This window comes from Megalops cyprinoides, chromosome 2 (assembly GCF_013368585.1).
Source record: "Megalops cyprinoides isolate fMegCyp1 chromosome 2, fMegCyp1.pri, whole genome shotgun sequence".
NCBI classification, from domain to species: Eukaryota; Metazoa; Chordata; class Actinopteri; order Elopiformes; family Megalopidae; genus Megalops; species Megalops cyprinoides.
Window position 1 is genome coordinate 7792088 of NC_050584.1, and position 16464 is coordinate 7808551.

Here is a 16464-nt window from a genome sequence, read left to right on the forward strand (position 1 = left end):
ATTATTATACATGATGAAATTAAAATGTTTTATATTCTGTGTACTACTGACAGTAGAATAAGACACAAACCTATATAAGGGCCCAGTCACGCAAAAAAAAAAAAAAGCCTACCGCGATATGCCGTGAAACCGCCAGAATCTTAAAATATTCCCGTGATACAAATTTTTGGTCATACCGCCCAGCACTACAGGCAATATGTTTCACTGTCTTGGTTTGGAAGTAAATCTAAACTTGGAGTACCTTTATGGGCCTAATGACTAATTAGGCTGAATTAAGACTGATGGCATTTGTAGTGTGTTACCTCTGCCCATGTCTAAAACCTCTGCAGCAATTTGCTTAGTATTTGTTTGCTTGTTTTTGATAATCAGTCATGAAGTCTATCTATATATTGAATTTACCAATGCCACTATTGATATAGGGTTCTTCCTTACTCAAGCTGAATGGAAATCCTCCATAAATATAGGGTTTGCAATGCAATCTTTACATATATCTAAGCTTTGAATCATGCTCAAACACCATTCCTTTTCAGCTATTTTCAACCATCTATTGGTCAAATTACTGTGAATTGGAATCAAAATCAGTGCCTATATTCTGATTACTTTTCCATAGATTTTCACTACTTGGCACATCATTGTCATGTCAACAGAAGTGGAGAAAATGGTTTGGGATGAACATAGCCTTAACATACTGTTTTTTTTTTTTTTTTAAATCATTAGGATAGAGAACCGTGCCTCATATAGACCTGTGAGTTAGCTTAATTGCTGAGTTCTAAGCAAAAAATCTGAAGACCAAACACTTTTCTAGTGTGTTTATTTACATATGTGTCACTTACTCTGAATTGGATTGCTTTTCCATCCTGATGTGGATTCAAGTTTTAACAGTACGTTGTCTTCAGTAATTTAAACGGTGAAGTCGATATCAGGTGATGTCAACACTACTTGCCCTCATGTTTAGATTATGGCAGATTTCGCTGCTGTGGTACGAAAGGATTGTTCGCTTCTGTGAACGCAGCGAGTGCACAATGATTGTGTTTTTGTAGCTAGCATTCCTGATGAAACGGGTTTAGGTTGATCGTATTACGTTCCAGACCCTCTGAAGGAATTGCTTGCTACTTGTGGTGGCTGTTATGCCCTTACTGCTCAGCTCTGGATTTTGAATTATTGATTATCTGCCCAGACAGAAGAGCGCTCTGTATTCACTGTCGATCACTTATGGTCCTCCTGCCGACACTGTCTCTAGCTTTATTTCTTTCTCCAAGGTCAGGCAAGGTTAGAATCTTACGAGGAGGAGAACCTGTGTGCACGTCCTGGCGTGATGGCTGAAATGACACTTTTCCGCATGCAGTGACGCAGCCTACAGGAGATGGCTGCTGGAGAGACTGTTAAATAATTAAGGCCTGAAACTCCTTTCTTCCCACGGCCATCTTCTCGCTCGACCAAAGAAGTGGAGGAAAGGGGGCTTCTCTTCATAACACATCTGATTTGATGCCAGAATGCAATGCGGGGCCAGACATTAGATCTCTAAAATGGTGCATTTAGAGTCATGGCCAGACCCTCGGGCAAGGAGAATGGAGTTTGCCCCCCCAGCTGCTAATCCAGAATGCTCTGCAGTGATCTGCACTGGCTGATAGAACGCACAGCGAGAGAGAGGGAGAGTGATGTTGCTGAAGAAAAACTGCATCTGCAAGAGGAGACTGGCAGAAGTAGGCCAGCCGTTATGCAGAATAACCACGGAGGGTAAACACTCGCAGGAGAATGCCTCTCCGTTAAAAATAGCCATCCCTTGTGGCTCCCCTCTATAACAAAACATTATTGCGGAGGCTCTGGCTGGTCTTGGCAGCTTATTCTTAGTCGTAAAGCCTGCCAGACTGCAAAGAAATGAACGGTCTAAATCTACGACTTCGCTCATGTCAGTGCTGAAATCTCTCCCTCCCTGACTAGTGGGCCGTTCTGTGCTCAAGTATGAGATCAAAGTGCTTTTTGTTTTGATTTGACCCTCTCTGATTTTTTGACAGCAGTTACAAAAGTTTCCAGTGCAGCTCAAGTGGATTGTTCTGGCCAAATTTTCGAGTTGTGAAAGTTTAGATAGCGAAACATGTAGTGGTATAATCATGTCAGTTTACAGGCTTTGGTATGCTTATATTTTTTTTTTTTTTGAAGAAACATGAAAGTTGCCTATTAAAAATACAATATTTTTGGTAATATATTACACCAAATACAGCTTCTCTGAACAGTAAGTTTGAATCTTTTAGAGATATTATAATATTTAAAGTATCCTAATATGATCACTCTTGTTGGTTTATCAATGAGATCCCCCCACCGTTTACATGTATATCTCAATATAATTAAAAAGGGTACACTGTATATCATGCCAGTTGTTTTGTTGTTTTTACTTTCAGTGATTCTTTTTTGATAATGGCTGGATATCCTTGTGGGTTTGATCACCTTGTTGCAGTAATGTAATGTGATTTACACTAGGGTATTAAAGTGAGTATTGGATTTCATGTACCTTGTAGATATTTTTAGGACTAGCCTCCTGGTGTGAATTTGTCTGCACAACCTTACTTCTAAGGTCTCAAATCTCTTTTATGTACTCCTTAGGTATATAAATATGAAACATGCGAGCTGTTTTGTCTTCTGTTTGTTATTGCACTGTACATACAGTCTTCACAGAAACACAATCCTTGTGAAAACCATTTCTTGGCTTTTTGTAGAGGCGCGAAGGAAATTATTTAGTAGTGTCACGACCTCTTTGAGTTGAATGAAACCAGAATGCTAAAGGACACGCTGTGCTCCTCTCAGATATGCTGGAAAGGAGTTGTCTGGTATGCCCTCTTACATACGAAAGCCACTTAGCTACATACATCTCTTCCAACGTGTTTCTCTATAATACAGCTCTACCATCAAAGATGGTGCATTTTTCAAGAGAACTGACCCATAAATGTAGTGAGCATTGTCTGTTTGACCTAATGTGTGAGAAAGCGAACAGAGAGATGGCCTGTACAATGCATCCTGAAATTCTCAAGTCACAAGTCTGTTTGGATAGTGTAAATTTGAAGGGATGAAAAGGAACACTCATTTTTTGCATGCCTTCTCAGTGATATTATGTAACTTGTGTTGGAGACTCCCTGTGGATGAAATCAGTGCACTGCAGCATACAACTGTATGAAGTCGCTTTGTTGTTCTTGAATTCAGTTTGAAACCATTTTTTTTTGTGTGTCTGTAAACTACAGAAAAAAAAATCAACAGAACATGGGATAAAGAAAAACACATATCCAGCTATGCTCATACATCTAAAATGACACGAATAATTTGGCAGGGTTACCGTTTTTAAGTCACTGTGGAGAAAACAGTGTGTAATTTTCTTATTGTGTGATATTATTTAAAAAGAAACGGTGACCGGTCGGTGTTTTTGAGACATGGAATCGAAGTCTTAATTGGCGAGAAATGTGATTTATGAACATTTAAAGAGGCTGTCCCGCAATTTGCAACCGCGTGGATGATTCAGAAATTGCTGTGCGCTATCTGAATCGATGAGCGCGCTCGTCTTAATTAGTCCCACTCGCCCTACACCGGTGCCTCAGTGAGCGAGGGTAATTGCCTAGGGTTCCTGGGCAAAGCGCGCTGGGTGGGTCCACCCCGGCTTCTCTCCTCCCCAGCCCCTGCGGTCCCCAGCCCGCCCTGGCGACTGCGAGCTCCCGCCGCGATTAAAAGACTCGCGCCATCTGCCGGGTCCCGGCGGGAGGTCCCGCCGCTCGCCGCCGAGCCCCCCCGCCGGCTGGAAAGGTATTAATTATCCAACACGTCTCTTTTCAGAGACGCTGAGTAGCAAATGTCACTGGCGTGAGGGGTGGCGGTTAGTCATCCTCGCCTCCTGCGGCAGCCCGGCTCTTGCTTGCGTGATCGCCGGTAAATACATGCCGACGCACTGGCACGCACGCACGCACGCACACGCGCGCCGAGTCACTGACACATGCGCCACCGCACACGTACCTGCAGGCAGCAAGAAGACACGCTGACACACACACGCACACGCTGACATCCAGTTCCTCTTATCATATCATGCGGTAACCTGTTAACTACTTTCAGTAGCACAGAGAATTGTGCTGATGGATCAATATGTTCCTGGCAAAATGGAAATGAGTTCAACTGGAGAAAGAGTAATAGATTAATTCCATTTCAGCCCTGGATTCAAAATTCAATATATATGCCTGCAACTGGGTGCATTGACCTTACACATAAAACAGTGCTGCAGTGTGTGCTTCAGAGCATGCAGGCTTACTCTTGTTTGGTGGTCCTTTGAACCACTAGTCAGGCATAGTATGGGGCTCTCATTATGACCGTCAGCAGCTAAGGCTAACATTTTTTTTTTCCCCCTGCAAACCCACTGTTGTTGATATGTTTGTGTCGTCTTGCTCTCAAGGATTTGCAGCTCTCTGCTCCTTTAGCTCACTGTATCATGAGAAAGCGTTCCTCCTGCCTGTCAGTACGGGGAGCCTGTCAGCGTGCCTCGCTGACGGACCGTCTCCGCGAGATCGGAGGCGGCGCTTTGATCTGCACACATGGCTGCGCAGATCACATCCTGCCGGGGCCTATGCTGTCTGCGCCTCCAGATGAAAGGCCGATCTGCAGCCTTTGCGCCGTGGAGCAACGGACAGGTCATTTTCCTGCAGCCATTAACGAGCACATTGATGAAACACTGACGGGGGAGGGGGGGGATCTCCACTTACACCCCCCTTTCAAGCCAAGGAGGTTATGTAATGTGGAGGTGGCCTATGGCTGCCCCCCTGATGCCACAGAAGGGTGTGCCCAGGATTAACTGTTTGAAGTCATTTAGAAATGTAATTCGTCTCACCCGCATATGTTGTTAAAGGATTATTGTTTTGAAGTTCACTGCTTCAGACATAATTCGCAGCGTCTTAGCTTTGTGAATTTAATGGTGGCTTACTTAAGTAAACAAGGTCTGGGACATAGTGGAATGAATAGGAATAATAGTTTTGTCATCCAGGAGTGTTTTCATGTACAGTCCTTAGGCAGTGTCACTGTTGAAATGAACCATGCCAGTGCACATTCCAAAGAACAGCCCCTTAAGCTTGAAGGGAGCTTTTGCTTTCTTTTAGCACATAGATACTAGCCTGGCAGCCTTTTTGACTGTTTACTGAATATATGCTCTTCATGAAAGTAAGACTTGGCATGGCATGACCAGTCTAAAAGGTGATATCACAAAAGGTAAGATCGCAGGTAGGTTGAAATTCCTGGAATGTAGCCTGTCAGAGTTGGAGAAGTAGACCTGCTGGCTGGCACAGGTGCACAGCACTGTCCTTAGACAAAGATGTATCTTAACTCCGCATGCCAGTTTGTGGAATTGGCATTCTGATGATTTTAATGAGTTCTGGCTACATCATTTGAAGACCTCTTTCCTTACTCCTGTATTCCATTTTTTCATCTAAAATAATAGCATGTATCCACGTAAGGAACCTTAGTTTCACCCTTAGTTTCTTACTTTTGTGATTTATTCAGATTTTTACTTGAGAATCCTCAGATAAAAATATACATGCTATTTGAAATATACATATCTGTTATATAATTGTAAGTATATTATTATAATTGAAAATGTGTTAAGTGTTCCCAGTTAGACAGCCAATAGTTTTGATTGAATACAAACATATGTCAAATTGTCACAAATATGTCACATACTGTGTGTCAGTTCTCACAACAATGTTTATACATGTAGAATTAGCAGGACTGAAGAGCTGGAGATCAGGGTCAGAATTGCATGAAAATCATCAGCCTTAGAACGTCACTAAGCCAACACCTTTAGAGGAAAAATGGTAGCGATCTTGTAAATCTCAGCTGATGTAACAAATCGTCACTGTGGTACAACATGACAGATGAAGCCAGATTTAGAGGTGCGGCGAAGGTGCGTGTTTCTCATCAAGAGGTTCAGACACATGCATGTGACACATGAAACGGGGTAGAAGATGACGGGTTTTGAAGACCAGCATAAGTGCTACAGATATTTGACATTGCTCTGTTTTTCTGATGTGCTCTCCAGAGCAGGAGAGAAATCTGACTGCGTAAACATTTAAATTGGCCTAACATTGTCATGTTTTTTTGATTGAATGTGCTGTTAAACCATGACAAGGTTAAACATTATGATTGCAGTTTTTTCCTAAGTAGGTTACAGGAATTTCAGCAGCTGTATATTATAGCATTTTACACCGAGATAATACAGCTTTTTAAGAAGTAACACTGTGAATAAACAAATGAAGTGAGGTACTGCTAAAAGTAGCCTAATATTAGTGTACAATGAGGCCAATTTTTGTGTAATTCAGTGCAGGCTTGATCACCTTAGGACAAGTTGCATCAAAATGTCCAACCATCTAGTCCAAGCTTATTGCACTGTGCTCACTGACTGCATGTGCTACTCACTAAGGGCTTGATTTATACTCAGTGGGTGGGGGGAAAAAGGTGCTTAAGTGTTTTTAAAATTAACTACACATTTTAATACTATGCAGATTGCCACCCCACCTGTGGATTAGACGGTGTCAGAGATCTGCAACTGGAGCTGAGTTTCAAGTGTTATTACATTGTCCCTGAGTCACACAAATTAGGCTTTACATTTATGTGCTTTTGTACACATAATTGTGTGTAGTCTTGTGTGCTTGTGTGACTGTGATTGTGACATTGTAACCATGAACTGGTGTCTCTGTTTAACACTATACTGATAAGAACTGTATAGATCTATGGATGGACTCAATCCTTATAGTAGGCTTACATATGGAGGGAAGAATCGATTCCCGATTTAAGATTTTAGAATCTTAAAAGACAAATATGGTCTTGACTCCCTAAGGTGTACAACACACCTCTTTAAAAGAAAGGTATGACAGTTTCTTTGATTTCAGAAAAAGAAAAATAAGATTTTATTGCTTGTTCCAAAATGAAGAAAGTAGTGTAGTAAATCTTCACTATTAGCTGCATAGTAATACGACTTAAATTAAGGTGCCTGTCACCTTAGGTGCAACTTTATGTTGTTTTAAGACATTGTAACTTAAATAAAACAGTAGTACCAGGATAGCTTGTAGTTCATTTAAAATGTCTGCCAACTGTTTTGCAATTAAAGGTCCAATGTGGCCTGACATTCTGAAATAGTCTTCATTTGGATTGTGTCTTGTGTTGTTATTGAAGCATCAAACAAACCACTTCTTAGAGTGAACGCTTGGTTGGAGGACCATGACAACACCTGTGATATTTTTAACACCATTTGCTGTGCAGATATATTAGGACTGAAAATCTATAGCCAATAGTCTTGAGCTCTTGATTTCTGTTAGGCTTAAGACAGAAAACTCGGATGCTTATTGAGATGGCAGGATGCTCACTATAGGTAAACGGGAAAGGACTGCCTCTGTTTATTCCTGAGTTGTTCCTTGTTGAATTTGTCTTTTTTGGCTCAGGCATCAATTGTTTTTCTGATGTGTGCTTTGTTTCTATAATGCAGTCATTCTGAGGAAAAGCATCAGTCTAGCAACACCCCCAGGCTAACGCTATAGTGGTGATGTACATATTTGCACTGAGCTGTAAACATACCACGTTAGTGGTGGTAAAAGGCACGTTTGCCACTAATATTGGTGTGGGTTGACCTCATTGTTAGTGGTGTGTATTAAGCAGGTCTATGTTGCCAGTGGATCACTTAACCCATTTTGCTATACTGTAAATATAGCTTAAACTCTGGCCTCCAGTGCCTCTTATCTCAGTAAAATTTATGCAGTTTGAAAAGGGAGCTTCCAGTCTGTTCCCAAATGAAATATCATGCACATCTGGCCAGCTATTTTATATATAAGGGAAATTAGTTGGATGTTTCATTACTGCATTATAGTTTCTGTGGTGGTGCATATTGCTGTTACTGGAGAGAACAGATGTGTTTTGAAATCTCAGCCTACAGCAACCAGCTGAAATCCTTCCACACAGACGTATCACGTCTCAACAAACATATCAGCTCAGTACTTCTGCTACATCACTATAATAGGCTGAACTTACACATGTGCTGCAGCTAATACAGATGAGCTGTCTATTATAAGAACCTTTTGTAGAAACACTAAGGTCAACAAAAATGAGCACAAAGTACAATTTATTTTTTGTGGCAGCTACTCTCGTTGTTAAAAACAGTTAATTGTCGTTATTGAATGCAATTCTAAAAATCAGCTGAAAACATAAAATCCCTGAAGGCAGCTTTTTTTATCTTTTCTGTAAATCACAAATAAAAAACACAATTTTGAATAAACATATCACAGTCGGTTAGAACTACACAGAGCAAATGTGACAGCCATAGACCATTATTAACGTACGGTCGAACCATGGCTCTGTAGTTATCTAAGATGAAACGTTTAGATAATGCTGCAGTTTGTTCCTTCCCGAATGGGATACGGCTAAGGCCTTGTTTCATGTGCATTTTCCCCAGGACGTATGCCCTGCGAAGAATTAGAGATGCCTTCAGAGAAAACAAGAATGTGAGCGACCCTAAAACCCTGGAAGTTCTTCTGAATCGGGCCTGGGATAATCTGGCCATCATCCAGAGACAGGTAGACCACCGTTTCCTCAGCTCGATCTCCAGCCCTGTTCAACGTCCTGCACAGAGCCATGACCACAGCACACTGTGGTCCTCATCGCAGGCATGATCTCCATCTGCCGATTGCTCAGCTTAATAACCAGATGATTCAGCTTAACCACGTTGTTCCTCCCTGGAACGTGATTCTCAGATCGCACTTGAACCGCAGAGTCTTTGAGGGAAACGTGTCAGTGTAGCGCCTCTGCGGGCTGTCCGTTCATTACTGTGCCGATTTTGGCGGGTTTTCAAGATTTGCTGAGGTGAATCGTAGCTTACAGTGAGTAATGGCTCCAGCCTGCTTCTGGAGACCCACGTGAAAATCGCAGACTGACCACTACTGACACAGCCTCGCTAATGAATCACCTGGGAGGCATTCTGGTAGTGAGTCACTGAAGAGCTGGACTCAGCACGGGGGGGGGGGGGGGTTATTGTATGGGCTGGTACTGCTGACAAGTGGGCAAGATAGAGACCAGATTGTAGTTGCTGACAAATTGGTAATGTCATCTTAGAGGGGTTTTTTTTTCCCTGGACCCTTGAAAGAAACTGGCTATAACATATGAACTAGCTGGAGAATACACAAAAGTGCCTGAGATATGGTGGCTTTGGGTGAACATGGCAATGATTTGATTTGGAGGTAAATGCCTGGTGCAAAGATGAGAGGAATAGAAGGGATGGTTTAGTTGGAGGAATTCATCGAGGGAGGCGCGTGGAAATTGCGAAACGGAACTAAATCAAAGAATTAAATGACCATAAGAACAGATGTCCTTAGAGAATTGAATTGAAATTGAAAGTTAGGCCTAATTACTTTAAAGTCTTTAAAGTCTTTAAAGTCTTCCTGTTTATGGAAACAAAACCTTATTAAACAAAAGGCATTAACTTAGGTATTAAAAGCAATTTGAGAAACCTGCCATTAAATCACTCTTCCAAATGTATTTTAAAGATACTGAACTAGAACAATTTTTGATCTGAATTGCTGTTGTTGTAATATTGCAGAATTGTTCTGAATTCAGAGGGCTTAACAGATCAGTTTTTCATAACATGTATTACTTTCTGTCAAAGTACGGAGATTCCAGAGTATTAAAAAAAAACAAAAAGCTATAATAGAAAGCAAGAATGTTCCCCGTCGAGTACAAGGCCTTCAATAAAACATGCTCTCTTTTGCCTGGAAGGATGATGCACCATTCCCCTGGGCACGGTATTTAATTGAGCTCCTTCTCACGTCTCCAGATAAAATTGAGACATAACACTCCTACACTCAAGTTGTTGCGGCACCCTTGGTAAAGTGCCGCATTTGAAAACACGCCAGAGAGGGGAACGTTTATCAGCCAAATCCAGCTGTCATTTCTGAAGGTAGTCGCTTTAACAACCAATGAGTAGTGGTGAAAGAAGGCTTGCGTCATACATTTCAGCCTTTAATTTCTTGTTCTTCCGGCAGCATGTGAGCATAAACCCTTGTCTGGCTATTCTTGGGTGTTAATATTGCTTTGATTAAACTGCAAGTTGCGCACAATTACAGTGTGCAGTAGAGCGTTCGTATCAATATGGAAAATGTCCCCTGTGTACATAATGTAGTTGAATGAATATTTGTACTTGTTGTGTATGTACTTAAAAGATGGCAGTTGTGCACAGAAAACGGGCACCCATTATTTGATTCCCCTTACCCCCGAATTCTCTCAAGCTTAGATCTGTGCTCCGCCAATTGCAAATAGGCTGTGATATGTTTTGTACATTTGTGTAAATTGAGTTTCCTCAAACCTCACTGCATGGCTGTATGTCAGTTTATCTTACAGAGGTGAACGTGTTCCGGTAAGTGTTGCTCTGTGTGAATGCTGGTGTAGTGTGGCACAGGGTCCGTCAGCATATTTCTCTTTGCCAGCCCTTGATGAGGAGTGTTCATGTGCAGAAGCATTCTCTGCAAACCCTGCAGGTATTCTCCATTCACGTCACGGAAAATATATACAGATGCATAAAGATGAACACCTGCTTGGCATCACCTCATTGGTCTCAGACAGGCCGCAGTGACCACGCCACACTAATGATCGGAGATTCCCTGCTGTTGGGTGCTTGTCATGATAATGGGCCTACTTGGAAAATAATCACCCGGGACGCCTGGAGTAGGCGTTCCGCACACACGTGGGAATGGGGGTGGTGTGAGATTCGAGCTTCTGACCGGTGCGTCATGGGTTCGGATCCTTGGGGGGGGGAATACTGCCATCGCCAACATCAAGAGCGCGCCTTTTGATCAGCATGGTTGCGTCAGCAGGAGTCAGTGTTTCGATAAGCCACTTTCGAAACAAACACTTTCGATAAGTGCGGCAGGCCTAAATGGGCTAACTCTGGGGTGTGTGTGGAAGACGTTTCAGCAGTGTGATTTGCCTGCATTTTGTGGACCAGCTGTTTTCTCTGCCTGAGACAAGGTTACTTTAACCTCATTGCTCTTTCAGCAGATCTCCTGTGTCTGTGGAGATCAGTCAGTTGATCTGGGTTTTATTTCATATTGAGCCCTTCCCATCACGGTTGTAGCAGAATGCTTTCAAGAGAAAAACAAAGAGAGGTTATAGCAATACATAGGTATTGATAGAGAATGACTGGTATCTACAGTGAATATTACTGAAGATGAAAATAAGTGATAGAATGTTGCAGACTGGACATTAGATTGAAGCAGTCTGGACGAGACAGAGACAGAATGAGCTTATAAATCACAAACTAATGTACTAAGAATTAAACAAAAAATAAAATAGAAATTGACAGAATTTTTAAAAAATGCATGCAGTTTTAGATTACCAATATGAAACAGTTTAAACAACAGTTATGTCGAAGGAGAAAAGACAACCATGATTATTCAACACATAATGACCAACACATTATAACCCATGAAGAAAACGTAAAATTACGACAAAGGCTGTATGTCAGATAAATATTCACATCAGCTGTTGGAAGTATGCTCACTAAATGCATCCAATAGTAGTTCAGTTTTACACAGAGCATGCTGTGGTTCATTTGGAAAGGGGCACAAATGTTAAAAAAAAAAAGTTGGAAACTGACCAAGACTGAACAAAAGATCCTGCTTGGTTCTACAAGGGAGCTCTGAATAACTTTTTGGAAAAATACTCTGTGCGAACACAAAGGTTTTTTCTCTTCCTCGTGCAGGACAGACACAGGGACAAAAAACACATTTTGATTTGAGATTTCCACAGCTTTCAGATGGATTTCACAAACCTCAGATTATATGGGAGTGAGCTAGCTGGCAAGCCAGTCATATTTTTGTTGTTTAGATGACCTGCTACATTCTCAGTGGTGTCATCTATAGTGATGGAAGTCATTATAGGAAGTTAGAAAACTTTTGCCTCAGTATAGGTAAACCCCTGTGCTGCAAAGTGTATTTTTTGTAAGTATTACTTATTTACAAGGGTATCAGCCTTGATTACCGTCCAAAGAATGGTGTAAAAACAAGAGACTGTCTTTGTCCTTCATAGGCAGGGACGAAGACATAGGCGCTCTATTGTTTGGCAGTGGAGCTTATAGAGGAGTGATTAAAGATTAGAGTCCCATAATAATCTCTCACATCTAACGCTGCGACTGAGTCAGTTTGACAGCAGCTGTAAGACTGCGTGACTGTGAGAGTCCACGTGATTGCCTCTCTCACGCCGGTCTGTTTTTTTTTGCTCAGCGATGGTGTGCATGCGTGCATGGATGTGTGTGTGCTGTGAGCGCGAGCGAGGCTGCGTCGGAGGCAGACCGTGACTCCGCTCCGGCACTGAAGAGGAGGCGACGTCAGCGGCAGCGTGGTCCGTAGCTGGAGTTGAGTCACGGGCAGACACGGACAGACGCGCCGAAGTCTGGCGGGGGCAGGGCCCGTGTCTCCGTCGTGAGGACGCACACGCGCTCCAGGCAGTGCGTCGTGAAGCGGATGAAGGCTCCCCCCACCACCACCACCACCACCAGCCTACAGCTATTCCCAGCTCCCAGGGGCCTGGAAAGGCCAATGGGGCCACGCCCTCGATTTTCAACGCCTTTCGGGAGAGCGGTTCGTCACCGCCCCGCGCGATGCGCGGCACAGCTTGCGTGTCGTCGGGGGGGGGGCAGGAGTTGGCCTGAGATGGGTGGATAGGTGGGCGGCGTGCTGACATGGAGCGAAGCTGTTGGCTCGCGTATGCATGACTCACAACGTCATCTGCACCCCCTTGCATTTTACCATGTTTTACTCTCCACTCCCTCCCTTCTACGCAGGATGGGATGACAATGCGAGGTGGACCACGAGCCTTGTCTATATAAAGGCAAGGACAACAGCATGCCTCCAGATCATCAGGGTTCCCCGAATACTAGTCTGTTCTGTTACAGATTTATTTAAATGCATTTCTGTAGCGTAGTAGTTCTGTGCAGTTTCACTGCGATACAGCAGGTATATGCTTTTGAGAAACAATACGAATTGTTTCACGCAAGCAAATTAAAGCAACGTATGCTATGCAAAATTAATGCACCCACCGATCTGAAATAAGCCCTCAAGTTAAGGTAACAGGCATGAAATTTTCAGCCCTTGATAGTAGCCTCGATACCTCAGGAGTCTTAATTCCATCCCTCTGTGTGCTGGCATCTCACTGCAGCTTCAAATAGAATTTTAATGAGACAACTAATGGATTCTAGCTCATTTCAGCTCTCAAATTTATATTTATGTATCCGCAGTCTCCCTACTGTGCAACAATAGCTTTCATTACTTTTGATGGGCAGGTGCGTTCAAAAGCATAACACAATTGCAGCCTTACAAGAAATGAAGTTCAAACGCATTTACCTTGCAGTGTAGCTTAGCATGTCGTCTGCGGCCCTTTCCTGTTATTTCGGCTCTACACACACTGATTGTACCTTTTACTGCCAGTTGTCGTCAACAAGAGCATCCGCAAATATGCAGTATTACTTCAGTGAGAGAAGGATAACATTGGAAAAAGTCTTTCAGCCACTGCGCGGCACATTGTGGCAAAGCTTTGCGCAGTGGCAGTAGGTCATGCGGTGTCCCTGAGCAATCAAGAAGAAAAAGACTCAGCTTTCCAATCCACACTCTGTATCTTGCCTCTCAGAATATGCCACGGCGCATTTCGAAAGCCAAAATGAGCATACTTCCAGACAGCACCAGTGGTAAATGTGCTCCAAAGAAGCAGAGGCAATTTACAGAGAGCCGCTCTAACATGAAAGGGGGGACGACAACCCAGGAAAACCAGGGAGATGCTCTTGAAGTTAACAAGCTGCTTGGAGTCTGGGGGAAAGGCGAGCTGGTCTCTCTGCCCGGACTTCCAGGACCACCTCATCTCCCTCAGCTCACTTGGATGCACCTGTCAGTCATGTGCGTTGATCTGTAAGGTCAACCAGTTGACCAACGCCCTAATCAGTATGCCGACCTACTCTATATCTGCTTTTCCAAGGTCTGTTTAATCTTGGGGGTGTCTTTGAAGCGTTGATTGTTCATCAGTTCAGAGGTCTCCCAAATTCTGCTCACCTTCCTAGAGGGGATGTTGTAACCAAATTCTGTGTTAACTGATTTTTAAGCAAAAAACTGATGAGAGGCATGAGAGCTCTCTGGATGACCTGGTTCATTGGAAGCAGTCCAGAATGTTGTTGAATGACAAGCACTGGTGACCAGAAGGTTGGAGATTTTAAATGTCTGGTAGGACACTCCTCTTGTACCCTGGAGCAGCGTACTTAACCTCAACAGCTTCAGTAATTGTCCAGCTGTGTACAGTAAATGAGGGCTGTGTAAAACGCAAGCTGTGCTGGTCACCTTGGATACTGCATCTCCTGCAGAAAGAGAGAAGTAAAGTCACCCGCCCTCCTGATGCGCATCAGGAGGGCCACTCACTCCGTATGACATTGCATACGGACTAGGTACATACAGTACTACACGTACAGTGCATAGAGTCCTGAGCTTTTTTCAGATCCTCCCTCAGCTTGTGTGTGCTTTGGTTTGTCAGGGTCAATCCCTTGAGTACATCTGCCCCATGGGCTTGACAACCACCATGTGTTTCTGTGACTCCCAGCCACAGCCACTCCCCCCTCTGGGCTACAGATAGGACAGATAGAGCGGGTTCTGGTGTTCAGTCTTTCACTGTCATCAACCCCCCCCCCCCCCCCCCCATTAACAGCTCAGTGAGCTCCCGGCCTTCCTCCAGATAACTGAATCCATCTCGTGTTGCCTGTGATGGGGTGGTGGCTCCGGTTCAGTATGTAGATTCCAAATGTTCTGCCTCTCCTCACTCACCATTCATGCTAATCTCATCTTGTAATGTGGAAGCATGTTAAGGGTGGCAGGCCTGTGATGCAGTGCTTCGGACCCCCTTCCCCCTTCCAGGACCCCCATGATTTCTCCAGGAGAAGGGCCCATGAATAATTAACAGGCACAGACATGCACGCCCACAGACACACACACACACACACACACACACACACACACACACACACACACACACACACACACACACACACACACACACCCCTGCTTCCCCTGGTTCTGCCTTCATATGCTCCTTTATGTGGCCTAATCACTCAGTGGCTTCTGTTTTATTTATCTCCCACATCTGAGACCATTAATGTTTTATTTATTTTCAGATCGTGACCCCCCCCTCCCCCACCACCACCAGATGCCATTTCAGATTTGTGCCTTTTCAGCCATTTGTGCATACATGAGATGTAGTCACATGTGTTTTATAAGCAGGATACACATTTGCTTTTAGCCAGTGGAGAGCCAGTTTATGCATTTGTTTGGGTTATTGGCACTGTACAGCTTTTACAGTGGTGCACTATAACTTAGAACCATTATGCTTTAAGAATAACTCAGTCGTGAATGTCCTATATGGTTTTGGTAATGTTCCGTTGTGATCTCTGGCTTATGTTCGTCTGCCACAAAGCCAGCACAGTTGTTGCTCGTACTTAACACCATGTGCTAAACACTCGAAAACGAACCTCTTTCATGTTGCCATTATATATTTGACATCCTCTTTCTGCCTCTGCACTCTTGATTGGATTGCTGACAAAGCTCTGCCCCTGGTTGAAAATGAGCCAGCCGTAAGTTCCTGAAACACAGGTTACTGAAGGGCATTGTTCTGAGGAGCAGCCAATGAAAACATTTTGATTAGCTGACTGAATGCACTGACAGAATTATCACTGACCTTGCCTTTGGAATGTGGCTTTAGGTCTCGTTGGTTGGTGGTGTGCTCTGGTTGTTATATGCAGTTCAAAACACGGAATGCTGTAGAGTATTGACATTAACACTAGTCTCACCGGACAGGAGAGTTGTGGGTTTGAATCGTAGGTACAGCAGTGCCATCATACCCCTAAGTCAAGTCCCTTATCTCAGTTGCACCAGGTGTATACATCAGGCCAACATTGTTGGTATCATAATGTGATGCTAGACAAAAGTGTCTGTTAAGCAAAGCCAAAAAAAATGTGTCCATTCAGGTTTCTGTTTGTCTGGAGAACAAGGGATGGAGCCCTTTTTGATATTTGGAGTGTGTGTTTGCACAGATTGTTTTTTTAAGGAAAGGAACAGCAGGCTATGTTTAAAAAGACCGATGTGATCCCAGTCCAACTATGGTGGTTTCAGAGTGGTTGTCTGTGAACAAAATGTTTGCTGTGAATACATTAAAATATCAGCACTTCAGATGATTAAATTGCTCATTACTTAGCTCATTCATTTGAATTGGCTGACATTGTGGTCTTTATGCTGTGTTGACGTAATAGATACAATTCCTTTGGCCTCTGTGGATATGGTATAATATATATTTATGCCTTCAATGTTTTCAAGAACCTGTTTAGCATTGATATTGGAAAGATTCAGACAGGAAAGTGAAGGAATTATGGCTAAGCTGGGTTTG

At 43.2% G+C, this 16464-nt stretch overlaps 1 protein-coding gene across 1 annotated transcript in view; it reads left to right on the plus strand.

Annotated features, from left to right (window-relative positions):
- Positions 1–16464, plus strand: part of LOC118772424 (LYR motif-containing protein 4) — a 44987-nt gene that overhangs the window by 2626 nt on the left and 25897 nt on the right. The window contains exon 2 of the mRNA XM_036520731.1: positions 8459–8579. Coding sequence (XP_036376624.1) covers positions 8459–8579 — 121 coding nt within the window. The remainder of the gene's footprint in view (positions 1–8458; positions 8580–16464) is intronic.